The following is a 16,053-nucleotide window of genomic DNA, read 5'->3' as shown; positions in this document are numbered from 1 at the left end:
AAAATGAGCGTTGACAATGCAAAGCAGTAGTGTATGATTATAGTGTTGTTTTAAATATACCCAGTAACATTCTTAATGCATCAGAAGTCATTATCTAACTTCCCTAACTGATCTTGTAACTTATTATGATAGCTGACTAAGAAAATGAGGCTAACTTTGTGGAAGAAAAGTATGAGTTTTACAGTTGTTTTTCTTGAATTTTCCCCAAAATAAAAAACAAAACCCATACCACAAACATGTTTCTTCTCTGAAATGCATTTTTTTTGTTTTATCAACTAGGTAAAGAAAAATGATTGCATGGGATCAAAAGAAATTGCTTTTCACAATTTTAGGTTGTAGCATCTGTTCAGAGAAAGGGAAGGGCAGAAGATGCAACTTAGTTTTACTAGAAATGTAAGAAGAATGAGATTTTGAAAAAGAGGTTTACACCTTTTTGGTGAAGATGCTTCTATTTTAAAAAGCTCACTATTGGGCCTTGGGATAAGCATGACTAAGCTATGTGCTGGTGTCTTAGCAACAAAACAGATGTGAAAACAGCGTTTTAAAATCTGGCTGCATAGAGATGATCTCTGCTTGTCTGAATAATGGCGTGCCTTCCTCAAAGTCAATAAAACTGCACCACTCTAGAGCAGGACTTGTGTGGTGGTAGATAAATGTATTTAACTTGGATATTTTATTCTCATTCCTTTTTGTTTCTTTACACAGGGAGTGAAGTATCTGTGCATTCCTGCTGCTGACTCACCCTCGCAGAACTTGTAAGTTTTCTTTAAAAATAAATCACAGAACCCCAGAAATCCCACAGTAGCGTGATGCCTGTTTTACAATGAGCTTAAAGATCTGATTCTGATCTCTCACAAGCATTACACAAATGTGGTTTTTAATCCATTAAGAAAACACAGTAACACTTTATTCTAGCCGCTTTGGTTCAAACCCTGCTTTTTGTGTGTAAGGGTTTGTAGGATGGTCAGTATGTAAACACTCTTCATTTGTGGCCTTAAACTTCAGGAATTCCTTAGTGAGTCTGCTCCTGATTTAGTCCCAGTTTATTCTAGCCATTGTTTTTGTAAATCTTTTTGCTTAGCTGTTCTTTTTTGTTAGCACTATCTCTAGCCATTAACAAAAAGAAAGTATTTGAAAGAGGTATGAAGCCTGGTGCTTCAAGAGTTGAAATTAAATCCTCACAGTGGGCCTTCAACATAAAGTCCGGGTGTGCAAACTACCCCTGTAACTGTCTGCTCCGGACTTCTGGAACCTGCCTCAGAAGGCCCTGCTGCTCTTAGTAGTAGGCTGGCACAGCGGGGAGTTTCTGCCCTGCAGTGACTCTTGCCTTGAGGATATATGTAGTGAAACTAGGGTGTCCCAGCCTCGCTCTTTCTCATCTCTGCTAACATTCATGAAACGCTGATTGATTTGCCCTTGGTTTTAATGTTTTGAACCATTGAGCATAGCAATTCTTGATTCCAAAGAGAAATCAAAACAGGTTTTGTAAGAGAACTTGGATGGTGACCAACTCTTTCTTCTAGAGCTCACTGTTTATGTTGGGGAGAGGTGAGGGGGGTTTCAGCCACATCCTGCTACCAAGTTTTGTAGAGAAACAAGTAGTTGAAAGAGGCCTGGTAGGTACGGAAGGAAATGCAGCACTGCTTTTCTCTCACATCACAGCAATATTCTGGCTCATGCTTTCGGGGGATATTTTTAGAGTATGTGTTTCTCATACCCTAGAAAGATTCCAGCGTGGCATTTGATGTGTGGTGATTTGCCTTTTCATTCTGCATTTCTGTCCTGATTTTAGGGGAAGGAAAAAAAACCCCACTGTCGTCCTCCCCTGCCCTGCAATTTCAAGACAGGTCTGTAATGAGAAGGCAGAGCTAGCTGCCTTTGTCATGGGCAACTTTTGTGGCCTTAATACTTAAAATAATAAAAAAAAAATTTTGGAAAGTAAAAAAAAATGCTTTGGGGAAGGAAAAAAAAATGAGATTAGAGGGAAACATTCATATGTTGTCATATTAATTGTTTGTTGGTATTCTGAGATCTGCAGCATTTCTGAAAATGTTTTGCAAATCTGCTTCCTTTGTTAATAGAGATCTGGATCAATTGGGAATGGAAATAGAAAGGATGGCATTTGTGTTGAACGTTAATCGATGTACAATTCAGCTCTTCCCTCACTGTTAAACATGAAGGAGTTATATTGAAAAATCACCTCTGGTGCTTGAGCTGTCTGGTGCAGTACCAAAGCTCTTAAAGCTTCAGTAAGAAGATAGAATATTTGCATGAGTATTGTTTCTGTTACACTGCAGGCATCTAAAATACTTGCTTTGGTATCAGGTGGTTGCAAGCAAACGTCATTACTTCTAATACTGATACATTTTATCACTTAAAATAAAACTTGATGAGTAACCGATTTTTCTTTTCTGCTTTACACAGTCCAGACCTTCAAGTAAAATCAGACCATGATGCTTGCAAACAGCAATGTTGCTTGCTTTGCCCATACAATTATCTGAAAGCAAGAGGAAGCTGTCTTTGTTCAGTCTGTGAGGATTTGACACAGTTTTATCTAGGAGCAGTTAACTGTACTGCCTGTGCCCTCTGCCGAGGGAGTGATAGCTGGGGAACAGGAAAGGGAATTGGTCCCTCTGCAACATCTTTGTGTATCTACCCTCTTCTTTCGAAAGAGGGATTCTGGTGGTGTCGGGGGGAAAAACAGCAGCATCCTGTATTGCAGGTCCTTGCCTTTTCTTAGCAATGATTGACAGGCTCAACTGACCAGATACATGCTGCTGTCTTGTCTGTCTCCCCCAACAGCAAGTTTGTCAGAAGCTTTGCTGCTACTTTGCATCTGCTGGCAGGTTGATAAGGTCCAGCTGAAAGCCTCTACCCATGGAATTTTGGGACTGTGAGCTCTTAATTCACTTTAGCTCAGTTTTTTGAGGGAAACTTCTGGTTTCTTGTGTGTAATGCACATTTACTCCTAGTAAGCTTGTTTAGTGGAGCTCCCTTCCTCAGAGGAATGAATTGCCAGGGAAATACAGCAGGGATTCCCCTGTTAACATGTGGGTGTTCACTTAAGTGTCTCAAAAGCTTGCTTCTGCTCCCACGTTCTGCCCCTACCAAGCACAAGAATCAAGCAGTTGCTTTTGAGACTCAAGGTGCTTCCTAGGCATTAAATGAGTGTTTTCCCTGGATTGTCAGGATTTTACCTTGGGCCGTCGACTTCTCCTTCTCCGTCATCTCCTATAGAACCTGTTGCTAAAAAGTTAGTTCTACAGAAATCAAATGTTCCTTCCTGTCCTGTTCCAGCTAATTGTCTTAGGCTACGTGTTTCTAAAGAACTAGCCTCCAATGGTTAGGCTGTTAGTGGTGATAATACAGAAGCCAGATAACCTATTAAGAAAAGAAATTTAGGTGGATCTTTGTTGCATTTACATTGCCAAAGGAAAGAAACATCAAGATGCTTCTTCCTATCTGATTTGGATGCTTTCTTTTTAACCTTTATAATATTCATAGAAGTCTGACTAGCAATGAATGAATAATCTGGTATCATAACTCTGCCTTCAGCCTGCTTTTGGATTATCCAGCTTGCTAATACATAAGTTCAGATAACTTTTACAACATGCTGGTAGGGGCACTGTACTGGTCGTTCTTCCTGTGGTGTTTTCCCACTGTGAAGATGATGCAGTTCAGGACCCAGCTTTAAGCTGGGAGATGTAAAAGCCAGATATCATGTAATAAATTGTCTTGAAGTAACTGTTCAGTCCAACAAATAGGCTGCAAATCAACACATTTGTCAAGTGCTTTCCTGTTACAGATGATAATCAACTGTTTTGTGGTTAATGTAAGACTTGCCATTTTTCTTTGTGTCTGGCACTTGCCACACAGCTAACTGGTCCTCAGTCTTAGTTTTCAGGTAAATATGGTTTGTACTATAACTTCGTAAATGGGTTCAGGCAAGTGTGTCTGCTGCAGAGACCCTGATACCATAGGGTTGTGGAGGAGTACATTTCTCCTCTTTTCCGACTTGAGGTGAGGAGGGGTCTTTTCCAAACTAAATGATTCTATCAGTCTACAGAGCAGCACTAATTCTAAGCTTGGCTATTTCTCTTCTCTTTCATGAATGCCTGTAAACACTTACACTTGACGGTGTTTCAGCAGACTGAGTGTCAGCAATAAGGAAGGGCAAATAAAACTCAGTGAATGGAGTTCACTGCTAGCTATATTTAGTACCTTGCAAAGGTGTTATGCTCATTCGCAGATATTTTTCAAACCAAAGCATTGAAGTGTTTAACCAAAACTTGTGTTAGACCATTGAAGTGAATTCACTGGTGCTTGGAGCTGCGCTGTTGGTCATGTTTTCTAGAGAGAAAGGAAAGATGGGAGTATGAGAACATCAGGATGTTGTCAATCCAGCCCTAACCAAGTTCCATCTGACTGAATCCATTGAATCTCAGATAAGTGCTCCTTCGTTGTGCAATAGCAACGCCTTTTGCACACACAGCCCAACATTTCATTTGTCCTCTGAGTTAATTTAGGTGAAGCTGCTTGTGTCCCCCAGGCAGACCTGAGTGCCATGATTTGTTAGAACTCAGTCAGTGAAAATGTTTTGGAGTGGCAGTCTGAGCAGAAATGCATTTGTAAGGCTTCGTCCCTCTTCTTCACTTATCCCACATACTTGATTGGTTTCCTGAGATACATAAAATCCTGAGTTGACATGCCATCCTAAAGCTTGGGATTGCATTGTGCCTTGAGATTTTCTGAATAAGTCACTCGAGTCTTTTCCAGCTGTGTTCTCCCTGTTGTATCCAGTGATGCAAGAAGTGCCTTGGAGATGGAGTCCTGGGCTTTGGGATCCTTCTTTTTGGATATTGCAGCTTAGACATCATTGCCTTTGCAAGTTCCACAGACGCTGTCACTCTATTGCATCACTGTTGTCCTCTTCCAGGTCTTGAGTGTTTATAGTATCAGCAGCTGCACTGTTGGGCAGGAAGGGAAGCTTCCTTTTATGTGGGTATTCCTGATTTTTGTGTGGCTGCTGGTGCTGGGCTGAGGTTTTTTCTTTTACCCTTGTGGTATAATATTCACCCTGAGAGGGGAAACATCTTGAATACAGGACGTTGTTTTTCATGGCGTGAATGCAGTGTGCTTTCAGCTTCGTCTTTGCCAATAAACCTGGTACTGACTCCCCCTTAAGAGGCTCTTTCCTCTGTCTGTGTTGCACACATTGCTGCTGCTTGCAGTTTTAAATTGCAAGAGCACTCAAAGGCCACAGTGAACTTCAGCTCTGTTGAACTTAGAGGTGCTGCTTGCACCTGCGATAAATTGCAGGCAGCCCCAAAGGCTTTGCAGTCTGAAAGGCAGAGGCAGGGTGAGCAACTTGGGACTGGGATGCAAAAAGGCGATGCTGCAGATTTACTGAGATGATGACAGCTGCCCACTTGCTTTCCTTCAGACTTGCCCCACTTAAAATGAAGAGGCACTTGTAAAGGATAATGAGAGTACAAACCTTAATATTTGTAAACTGAGTCTTTATCTTCTCCGCATTTTCTCCTTCACTGCTTTAAAAAAGGTAGGTTGAAGGCAGGGGTTGACTGACAGCCTGAATAAGGGCAGGCAGAAGGGGTACTGCAGTCTGAGGAGAGGAGATTGGAGGGAGCTGAAGAAGCCAGGGCTTGAGTTGAGAATTTTTTTCATAGCAGTGACAAACCAGAGAGATTTCATGTTGCAAAGAAGTAAGTCATAACATTTAGATGTGTCCTAGTACATGGTTTGAAGGAGGAGGTGAAGTCAAAGTTAAGCTTAAGTGTGGGTGGTGGATGCCTCTTTGTGAGAGACAATATACCTTGGGAACTGTTCATGTAGTTGTGCCGAGTTTCATCTGACATCTGAGCATACGCAAGGACATACGACATCAAGTTACTAGTTTAAAGAGGAATAAAACACGAACTAAATACAGACTTGACAGTCATCAGAATAAAGTGTTTGTTAATGTTTATCAGACTGTGGTGCCTAAGATACCAGTTTCTTCTTCAGGTAGAGTGGAGAATAACTATGCCAGTGAGTTTTGTGTTTCATTGGCAGACACTAACTTTTACCTTGTAAGACCTGTATTCAGTTCTAAAATCTAGAAACAGTGTTAAGTGAGCTTTCGGATATATTTCTCTCTTTCTAAGTAGTGATTTTACTAAATAGAGCACTTCATTCCCCTTCTGCTTCTGTTTTCAGGGCAAGGCATTTCAGAGAGAGCATCAAATTTATCCATGAGTGCCGGCTTACAGGTGAAGGCTGCCTAGTTCATTGGTATGTATACCACTTGCTAAAAAAACTTCTTAAGGGTTTCCCTAGCTTGATTTGGATGTTCATCATTTTAATGATAAGTTAGTGTTCATCTCCATTTTATAGCAAAATCTTCTTGGACTGAAATGCTCCCATTATTTGAAGAGCCCCAGAAGATTTGCAAATGCTATTAAAACCTCGTGCTAGGACTTCTGAGTCGCTGGGGTGGGCAGCTGCCTGGAGATAAAAGGAGCCCAAGAAATTCTTCTTGACCTTCTCTTATGATCAAACCTTTTTGTAGGATTGATTTGACTAGAGATGCATTCACTAGAGATGTATTATTTATTTCCCATTATTTTAATTGCTGTATTTCTAAATGTGATTTCAGTAATCCTTATAATTTGATTAGTTTCTATAACAACTATTTTGGTGACTTCAGAGTTGTTAAAGTTTTCCACTGAACAGAAATTGATTTTTTTTCTCTTTTTTGTTTAAACTGCTGAAGCATTCAAATGTTGCATTTGTTAATAGCAAGTCCCTGATTGGAGAGATGCTCCTGGGGCTGTAGAGAATAGAAAAGGAAATCCCACCCTGGGTTTTTTCTTGCTCTCTGCTATTGGTTGTAGTCTTTGTGCTGTGTGTCCAAGTGACATATCTGAGTCTATATCTGGAATCAGAGTCATCTCGTCATTTGAACACTGGACTTGTACACCGGCCCTGAGCATAAATCCTGAGTTTGCTACTGACTCATGATAGGGCTGTGCATGAGTCATTTTGTCAGTCTCCATGTATGTAAAAGAGGGATAATTAGTCTGAATTCTGATGGAGTTTTAAAAAACATATATTTAAATTTGTGAAGCATTTCAAAAGCATAAAATGTTCTTGAAATGCCAAGTGAAAGAGTCTGGTACAAATGTAACTCAAACACATTCTTTATACTCACAATAGTAATAGTTGGGAGTTTTTTGTCCAGTGCTGTCAAACCAATAATAGTGAATGATTCTTACTTTATACCAGCTTTTCATGTAGGGAAACTGGAGTCCTGACAGTGGAAGTTGCACAGTGCATGGGTAGCAGAAAGAGGAAAAGAAATCAAGCAACCAGACATACGTACTTGAACAGTTCAGTTAAAGTTCATTTCAGCCCCATGAAACTGAAGCCTTTATTTGTGGTGGAGAGGGAGCGGTCTTATTTCACTGCTCTGATTTATATAAGCAGAAGAAAGTGGGTGACTTATTTCTGGCTTATTAAAACCTAAATCTAACTTGGAACGTGTGCACTGTCCCCTGCTTTTGTGAGGATCTAATATTTCTTTCTTTCCAGTCTCGTATGAATTACTACTCAGAACCCACTTTCTTGTTCTTGTCGTAGATTTATTCTGATACATCTGAAAAAGCAGCACCAAAACCTTTAACTCAAATATTGTAATATTTCTTCCTCATGGCAAGCAACACAGCAGTCTGCTGTGATGTTGGGAAATGATGCTTTTAAGTGTACAGCACTACTTCAATTTATGGCATCTCCTTTTTCATGCAGCCTTGCAGGTGTCTCCAGGAGTGTAACGTTGGTGGTTGCCTACATCATGACCATCACAGACTTTGGTTGGGAAGATGCACTGTCTGTTGTCCGTGCAGCAAGATCCTGTGCCAATCCTAACATGGGCTTCCAGAGGCAGCTACAGGACTTTGAAAAACATGATGTTGATCAGGTAAATAACTACAAAGAAATGAGCTGTGAAACACAACCCCAAGTCAGATCATGGGCTACTTCTCATTGTTTTGTGGCCTTGGTGGTTTACCCGACTCCCTGTTTTTGCTTTGAGGGAGTGGCTTCTTGGCCAAGCCTGCTCCACTGGGGGAGGTGTGGATAGAACTGAAAGTGTCAGGGAATGCTGGATGGGAGAAGAAATGAAGCACAACATCTAAACACCTCCTGCCCAGCTGTGCTCTCAATCCAGTGATTGCTTCCTGTGTGCTAAGACACGATGCAAGACTGACACCTTTAGAGGGGTAAAAACTAAAGAGCAAGTTGGTCAGAACGCAGCAGAAAGACCAACCTGTAAGTACCAGTTGCATAAAAACAGTGGGTTTCCCCCAACACATTCATTTGGAATAGTAAGCAGGAAAGAAATCACAAGCAGAAATCTTTGCTATCCAGGAGTTAAACTAGGTTCTCTCTATGACTTACGTGTCATGTTCCCCTCGCCTTCTGTGGCTGAGACTTAATATACTTTCTGATGTGTAGAACAGTCTCAAATCTGACCCTTTTTTTCTTCTTAGCCTTTGAAGGCTTTGTAGGACTAGGAGAATTGAGGGAATAGTAAGACTGCAAAGGTTTTCATAAAAAAAAAAAAAAAAAAAAATCAGTTTCTTACCCCTAAAAAGAACCATCCCACGCAAAAGATCTGCTCCCCGTGGGTGATTGGTGACTTCCACTTATGTTAACAACCTACTCTGGCCATCCCCTCTGTTTTCCATTGCTCAGCATGCTCTGGGCTTTTGTGCCTGTTGTTGATTTTTAATAAGCACAACAGAGGCAAACCAAAATCAGAAAGCAAAATACATGAGGCAAAGGATGTTGTGGGGTTTTTTTTGGTTTTTTTTTTTATTCCATCCCTGTCATTCTGCTGCAGAAAGCTCAGAGTTTAGAAATTACCATTTGTTTTGCATGATGCAGTTTGCAACTGTAAATATTTGCGTTTTTTTAATACTTAACTGAATGTTTCCTGGATCGTTTGGAACTGGTGTAAATGGTAGAATAACTGATTTTTAAGAGACAAAAGTCAGAGGGGGACTTTCCAGACTTGTCTCCTTCCTCCCTTACAGTCATTTCTACTCTAATTGGTCTGGGCTAACAGCAATGACAATTAAGGCTATATGCAAATAGCCTGATAAAGACAGTAACGTCTCTCTTTTTTCATCCACCATGGATGGCACATTCTGCCTTTTTTACTGAGGGGGAGGCAGTAGGTTGCAAAAAGAAATATCCACCTGTAGTCAGTGGCTGGGCTGTAGTTTCCTACTGTCTCTTTAACAGCAACCACATCCTTAGCAGGTGTCTGTTTACACACCTGATTTCAGTGGAATAATGCCATCTGCCAAGGGTGTGAACTTTTTTCTGATTTCAGTGGGATGGGTGTTTTGCTGTGCCACTATAGGGTGGTATGCTGTGGGGTTTCTGGAATGGGGTCCTTTAGATCTTGGCCTTACAGGAAGGCGTTTAGCCACTAAGGTCACAACATGGTTTGCACCAATTTCAAACTTCCACATGGTAGCCTGAGGCTTCAGATTTGACTCAGGACCTTACGATCTTTTAGGAATGGGAGGGAGTAACTATGTTGAGGTCTTGTCTCCCAATGTCCTAGTCAATGATCTTTATGGATAAAGCTGTCCATGAGCCCCAAACAGAACAAAGCTATGAAAGTTAAGGCTTGAAAAATGAATATTATCCCCACTGGGACAGAACGGTTGGGGTCTGTGTCTACTTGCTGCTTCTGCAGAGAAGAGCAACAAGATTGTCAGGAATCACTAGGTGGACTCAAATTCTTCAACTGGAAAAGAAATGGCAGAGAAGGATGTGATAAAGGTCTATGAAGTTGAGTGGAATAGAGAAAGTGAACAGGTGTGATTTCCACTCTTCCCTGTAATGTGACATGGAGCTATCAATTGGCAGGTCCCAATCAAGGAAAAGGCGTGATTTTTATACAGTATGTACTTACAGAGCCTGTTGGCATCCAGATACCTTGTGGTAAAAGTTTGTGGATTCAAAAAGTGATCTCATGGCAGAAAAATTAATTTGTTGGTACCAAATGCAAAGATACTGCCTCAGCCTCCGAAAGTACCTGAGCTGAAAATTGCTGGAAGCTAAGGAAATGACCAGGGAAAAGGTCCCAGCATTATTGCCCTGACATTGCCTGATTCTTTCCTTGGCATTTACATCTGGCTACTCTCAGACCAGGATACAGAGCTGGACTGACCTTCAAGTGGACCTGATACATTTGTTACCATGTACCATATTCAGTCATTCGTGTCAGTAACATATAGGGTCCTATTGTATAGCTTTTAAAGCTCCTGGACTTTTTCTTCCTAGAAGATACCTTTCTTGATATCTACGGTACATTTTTTACTACTGGTGTTTGTGGGCTTAGGATAAAAAACCCATATGAGCGGTTCACTTTCTGATCTTCAACCTTCTTGCAGCCTGTTGTGACTTGGGCAAGTTGGCTGATCATATTAGCTTCCATGCTAATTCATCTTGTTTGTATATGCAACAGAAGGAGTGTGCTTTTAAGTCCAGGATGTCCTTGCCCAGTGGGTGTTCCTTACTCTGTATTACTCCAGTCAGCCAAGCTGTTATGCTAGTGTGTCATTTTAGGGGATGTAAGGCATCTTGGTGACTTCAAATGGGTGTTCCTGTGCCTATGTATTCTGTGCTGCTGTTGAAGGACATGCAATATTTGGAGCACTACTTGTGTTCTTAAAGGCTCTTGAAATTTTGTAGGACAGGAAGGAGTATTACTTCTGCACCAGTCTCATGTTACTGTTTCATCATATTGTGTACGTATGTTCAATTTCTGCAGTTCAGGCAGTGGCTGAAAGAAGAATATGGGGAAAACTCTTCTCAGGATCTGCAAGAAGCCAAAAATCTTCTGAGCAAATATAAAGAGCAGGCTGAGTTGCAGCAGAATACTGGAGGAAGACAGTGGAATAACAACTTCTCATCTGTGCCATCTCTCTCATACAGCAACTACACAACAGAGACCTAATCATAGGAGGTTGATTTTTTTTTTCTTTCTACCTTTGAAAAACATCTTGCCATAATTTCCATCCCATCTTCAAGACTCTCAGCAGTAATCATGCAAAGAGTTGATTTGTAGAAAGCTTCTTGATGAAAATACTACATTATGTGTGTGTGTATGAGTGTGTTTCACACAGTTTTATAATTTGGGCAGGATCAAGCACTCTGTATGCCCAGAGACATGATCCAGTTACTGTGGCTGAGCCAGTTTGTCAGCCAGCCACAGCTATTATCCCCTTATGCCCACGTTGCCTGGCATTTGCTGTGAGGTTAGCTCAACTCCTTTTGTTGTAGGCTAGCAAAGGGCTCTGAGAGATGAAGTCTCATGATTCAAACTGTGGCAGTTTGACATCTCTGCACCATTAATGTGGCAAAGATGTTATTGCACCCGAAGAAGGGAACTCAAGTCTGTGTCTCTGCTGCTCCTGTTCACAGTCCATTGGCAAGTAATGCTGTGGAGGTGGGCTCGAACTTGAATGCTGGGCTGCAAACCGGAGCAGGTGAGATATGGGTACGTGTACCTTTCTACCAACAGTAGCATCTAGAGAGAAGTGGGACAGACAGCTCTGAGTAATAACATCTTCAACTGCCACAGTTGTACTTGCTTCAGTGCACGTGAGACAGAGCTGTCGGCAGAACTGCCACAGACCAAGAGCACCGAGACTGTTACCACAGCTCAGCTGATGTGCAGTGATTTAAGCCGTGGTCCCTTGATTGTGCATCTGGTCTCCCAGCATAAGCTTCTCTGGAGAATAGTTTATCAGGTCTCCAGTGCTGCTGAACTTCATTCCCCATGGAACACGTGCCTCTTCAACACACGCCCCTGCGCACATGATAACGTGTCTCCAAAGAGTGGGCTTGGTGTGAGTGCGAGCACCTGTTTCTTTGCTTGTGCTGTGGTTTGCTCTTTGACTTCAGCTACCTCAAAAATGCTGTTCTTGTCATGGTGGTTGTAAATGCAACCTTGAAAATTGCCTTGTGTAATCTTAATCTGACACTGAGTGAAGTAAGTGGGTGCGTGTGAGAGTGTGCGTGTGCATGTGTATTTCACAAATGTCTGTATCTGAGAATTTTATTGTTTTCTTTTAAAATTGCCCATATTTCTCACTGGTTTAAAAATTGAGTTGTTTGAATTCAACTTTCTGCCATTTTAAAACCACTATATATTTTGCTGTGATCAGATTTGTAGGAATGCATTTGTAAAATACATTTTAAACTAGGTTAAAACTAGGGGCTGTACTCTGCTCTTGGTAACATCGTTTCTGGAATGGAGCCATTGCCTGACTCAAGTGTATTCTAAGAGTGTAACTTCAAATATGCCACCAGGGATGCTGGGCAGTGTATTGATTTCTGATGGTGTAATGGGGGGTGGCAGTGATGCCAAGATCATGATTTCTTGTCTTTGACTCAGAGGAGGGAAGGGCCTATTTTTCTTGAAGATTCCAGAAAATAAAAAATACCTCCCAAGCAGCCAGGATAGAAAAACAAAACCAAACCCCTCGTTTGCTTAAATGTGGTGTGTATCATGCTAAAAGCTGAGCACTGAGCGAGAAGCAGTCAGCATACTAAATAGACTGTTGTCTCTTTCAATTTCTTTGGTACTCTGACCTCAGTGAATTCTTTGGATGGGAGCGAGGCTTCTAAGGTCAAGTAAGCTCTGGCTGTTAAATATATGTTGTTAAGTATCTTCAAAAAATATATGTTATGGCTTGAGAAATATGGGTCTTGCATATCAATAATTGCAAAAAAGGAAAAAAGGGAATGGGGTGGAACTGGCCTGACCGTTTCATCTGAGTCCAAGCCTGCGTCAGGGTTCTCATTGCACTAAGTGCTTTAAGTGTACTGAACATAGCGAGAGCAGGATAATCATGTCTGTGTTGCGGTAAGGGGTGCTGTTGGATTTGGGAAGGGTGCTGCAGTTGACTGTTTTCAAGCTTGTAGCTAAATGACCCACTACCTATTTGGTATATCCAGCAACTGCTCTGTGTTTGCCTGGTAAGAGAAGTATTTAGCTCTTCTTGAAGATGTTGATCTGCAAATAATTAGCTGTTTAGGAATTCCAGCACAACAGTGCCCATGTTGGCAGTCCCCTCTGTGCTGTGAGAGTGGATGTGGTAATGGAAGATGCTTTCCTCGGTAACAGGGTCTGACACGTGTTCAGGATGCTGGTCCATTTGTTCAACCCGCTCCTCACAATAGGATATGTAGTGCAACTTCAGCCTGTCCCCAAAGGGCAGCTTTGTCAGAAGCATTCTGCTTGCACGCTTGCAGGTGTCCAGTTAGTCCATCCTGTAGCTGACTGCCAACGCTATGTATCCCATAACATTTTTGGCACTCTCGTCCTTGCGGTAGTAACCCTGTGAGTGCTGGGAAGTTGGCAATTCTTTTTCTGTTCTGACAAATACAAGGCAGAATGGGAGAGATCTGTTAATGTTTGTGTGTCCAAGATTATTCTATACTGGATTTTTTTAATAGTTTGGTTATCCCCAAAGAGTCAGTCCCACAAATAGGATTTTTTTTAGAACTGAGTTTGGCTTTAGGGCCATATAGCCACATCAATGTGCATTATGCTGCAGCTTGAAAGCAGATACAGGGTAAAGCAGGAAGACAGGGGGAGTGCCATATTGTCAGCCAGTGGAAGTACTTCTTTCTTTTTAAAAGACAGAAGAGGTATTTTCTGTAGTCTCTTGCTTCTACCTCTTGTTTAGTGGTCTGTATGTACTGCATACTGTGTTTAAGAGTGGCAAAAGAGCAACTGTAGTCTAAGAAAACTTGAATCTGGTTTGTCCACGTAGAGAGCAGAATGATAGTTTACTCCTTTATTACCACAAGGTGCAGAAGAGAGGGTAGCTACAGTTCTCACCTCTGGCCTTTTAGAAAGGGAGAGGAGCTAACACAGGCTGAGAATGTGACATGATTTGTCTTCCAACCAGCCTTTCAGTGGCAGTTTGTAGGACTTTCCAGCTATCTGGAACATGACTAGACCCCAGTCCACCTCTTAGTAGTTGGCCTTTATAGTGTAGGTGATGCATTCAGTTATTTTGTTTCTGTACTTCAAAATACTGTCCTCATTTTGATGTTCACTAGAAAATGTATAAAGTTTATAACACCTTATTGGATATCCAGATTTGAAATGTATAATCAATTTTTTGGGGCTAAACTTGATATCCATGTGTGATTATAAGCAAATGTTTAGTGTTATACAATGTAGGTAATGGGTAAATGCATTAGTATTTATTACTCTGATTTTTAACCTGGAAAGAGTTGCTTCCTCACATTTTGTGGTTGAGTGGGAAGATATGGCAAATCATATCTCTGTTTTTTAAAAAGGACAGTAATAACATTGGTTGCTATAATGGCCACTGCCTATAAAGAAGTCAGTGAAAAATTATAGTAATTAGTTCAGCTAGTTTAAAAACTCTAAACCTGGTAAGCTTCTTGATTCTCTGTCTTCCTCTTCCTGGGCATCTTAGCGAAGCCTTGATTGCTTTTTCCAAATGTTTGTATTTAATACGTTCTACAATTTTTTTATAAATAAAAGTAAATGTTAACACCTGATCTGCTTGTGTATTTCTTGAAATTAATAATAGTGTCTGGAAGGCTTCTATTCACTGTTTGTATCCCTGCAGGTACAGTAAGAGTACAAGACTAACTCATTTTGGTGTTTAGATCACTTTTTTCTCCTGCACACAGACTTCTTGAGACTTCCCCTCTCTTCACAAAGTTCTTCCAGGTGAGTTCAAGAATCTGCAGCACAAGCATCTTTTGATAGTAGTCCCACAAGAGGATGTTGCATGTTGCTCTTACTTACTGTTGCTGGCCCATCACTGCAACAGGGTACGTGGTGAATCCAAATTTTTTATTCTTTTGAAATACCTTCTTTTCCATAGCACGCTGGTTTAGGGCTTAATTAGCTGGTTTACAGACTGCCAAGACTCAAGGCTCTCAGAAGTGGTTTGTCAGGGGAAGGTGATGTAAGTGGCAGATGATGATTCTCAGGGAAGAAAAAATTTAAAAACTTAACAGTGTAATGGGGGGAAAAGCCCCATTTAAATTCCCACAGCTAACAAACTGAATTTCTGGTTTGACACTACCCCTGCTAAGAGGGTAATTCTGGCATTTGAACAATCAAAGAAAACCCCCAAAACAAAAACCCCACCAACCTGAAAGTATAATCAGTCATGCCTAAGTAGCCAGGTGTCATGGCCACTTCAGTTATTGCTGAAGGCCGAACTGTCCTTGCAGTGGGACCCCCTCACCATGAAGGCAAAGTTAGATGCTCAGACACTGGGGTTTGGGTCTTTTTTTTTTTGGACTCTCCTCCCTCTCCCAGCACTTGTTAGTTTATAGACTGCTGGGAATGTGTGGATGTTTCCTAAGGGATCTCAGGGATTCAACTGATTAATAATACCCTCTACTAGAATAAATTTAATGTGTCTGTAGATAGTTTTGAATGTGTTAGATGCACCTCGTTCATAGAATATTTCAGTTCATCTGCAGTGTAAGTGGGATGGCACTGATTGTATTAATGTGTCTTTCAGTCCTCTTCCTATCTTTCTATGAAAAGACTTCAAATTCAATGCAGACTGCTTTGTGAAGCATGAATTAGTGTAATTACTTCCTTTATCCTAGCTGTTATCCATAGCAATGCCTTAGATATATGTGCTATAGCATTGATGAGATGGAAAACATGTTTAAAATATAATCCCTTGTGAACTAGGAAAATCTCTTTCAAGTTTTAGAGGAGGCTTCCCCCTACTCCCAAAGGAAAACAGCAGTTTCCAAATGAAAAATGCACTGCTGCTTTGTCTTCCTTTTGACCACTTAGCACCTCTCAAGGGCAATTTTTATCCAAATCACATGTAAAAACTGTGCTGCAACCATGGTGCCATACTACTGTTCCTAGCTGTATATCTGGTTTCATTGAATGTTATATGTAACTGTTGTGAGTTCTAGAAAATGGCAGTTCTGATTTGATTCACGTAGTCC

At 41.1% G+C, this 16,053-nt stretch overlaps 1 protein-coding gene across 1 annotated transcript in view; it reads left to right on the top strand.

Annotated features, from left to right (window-relative positions):
- The window catches only part of DUSP22 (dual specificity phosphatase 22), a 45,082-nt gene extending 30,460 nt beyond the window's left edge, over positions 1–14,622 (top strand). The window contains exons 4-7 of the mRNA XM_030041882.2: positions 706–755; positions 6,217–6,291; positions 7,804–7,975; positions 10,847–14,622. Of these exons, the coding sequence (XP_029897742.1) occupies positions 706–755; positions 6,217–6,291; positions 7,804–7,975; positions 10,847–11,032 (483 nt within the window). The 3' untranslated portion in view covers positions 11,033–14,622. The remainder of the gene's footprint in view (positions 1–705; positions 756–6,216; positions 6,292–7,803; positions 7,976–10,846) is intronic.
- The last annotated feature ends 1,431 nt before the right edge of the window (positions 14,623–16,053 follow it).

Source organism: Aquila chrysaetos, chromosome 18, assembly GCF_900496995.4.
Source record: "Aquila chrysaetos chrysaetos chromosome 18, bAquChr1.4, whole genome shotgun sequence".
NCBI classification, from domain to species: domain Eukaryota; kingdom Metazoa; phylum Chordata; class Aves; order Accipitriformes; family Accipitridae; genus Aquila; species Aquila chrysaetos.
This window is presented reverse-complemented; position numbering and strand designations above follow the sequence as displayed.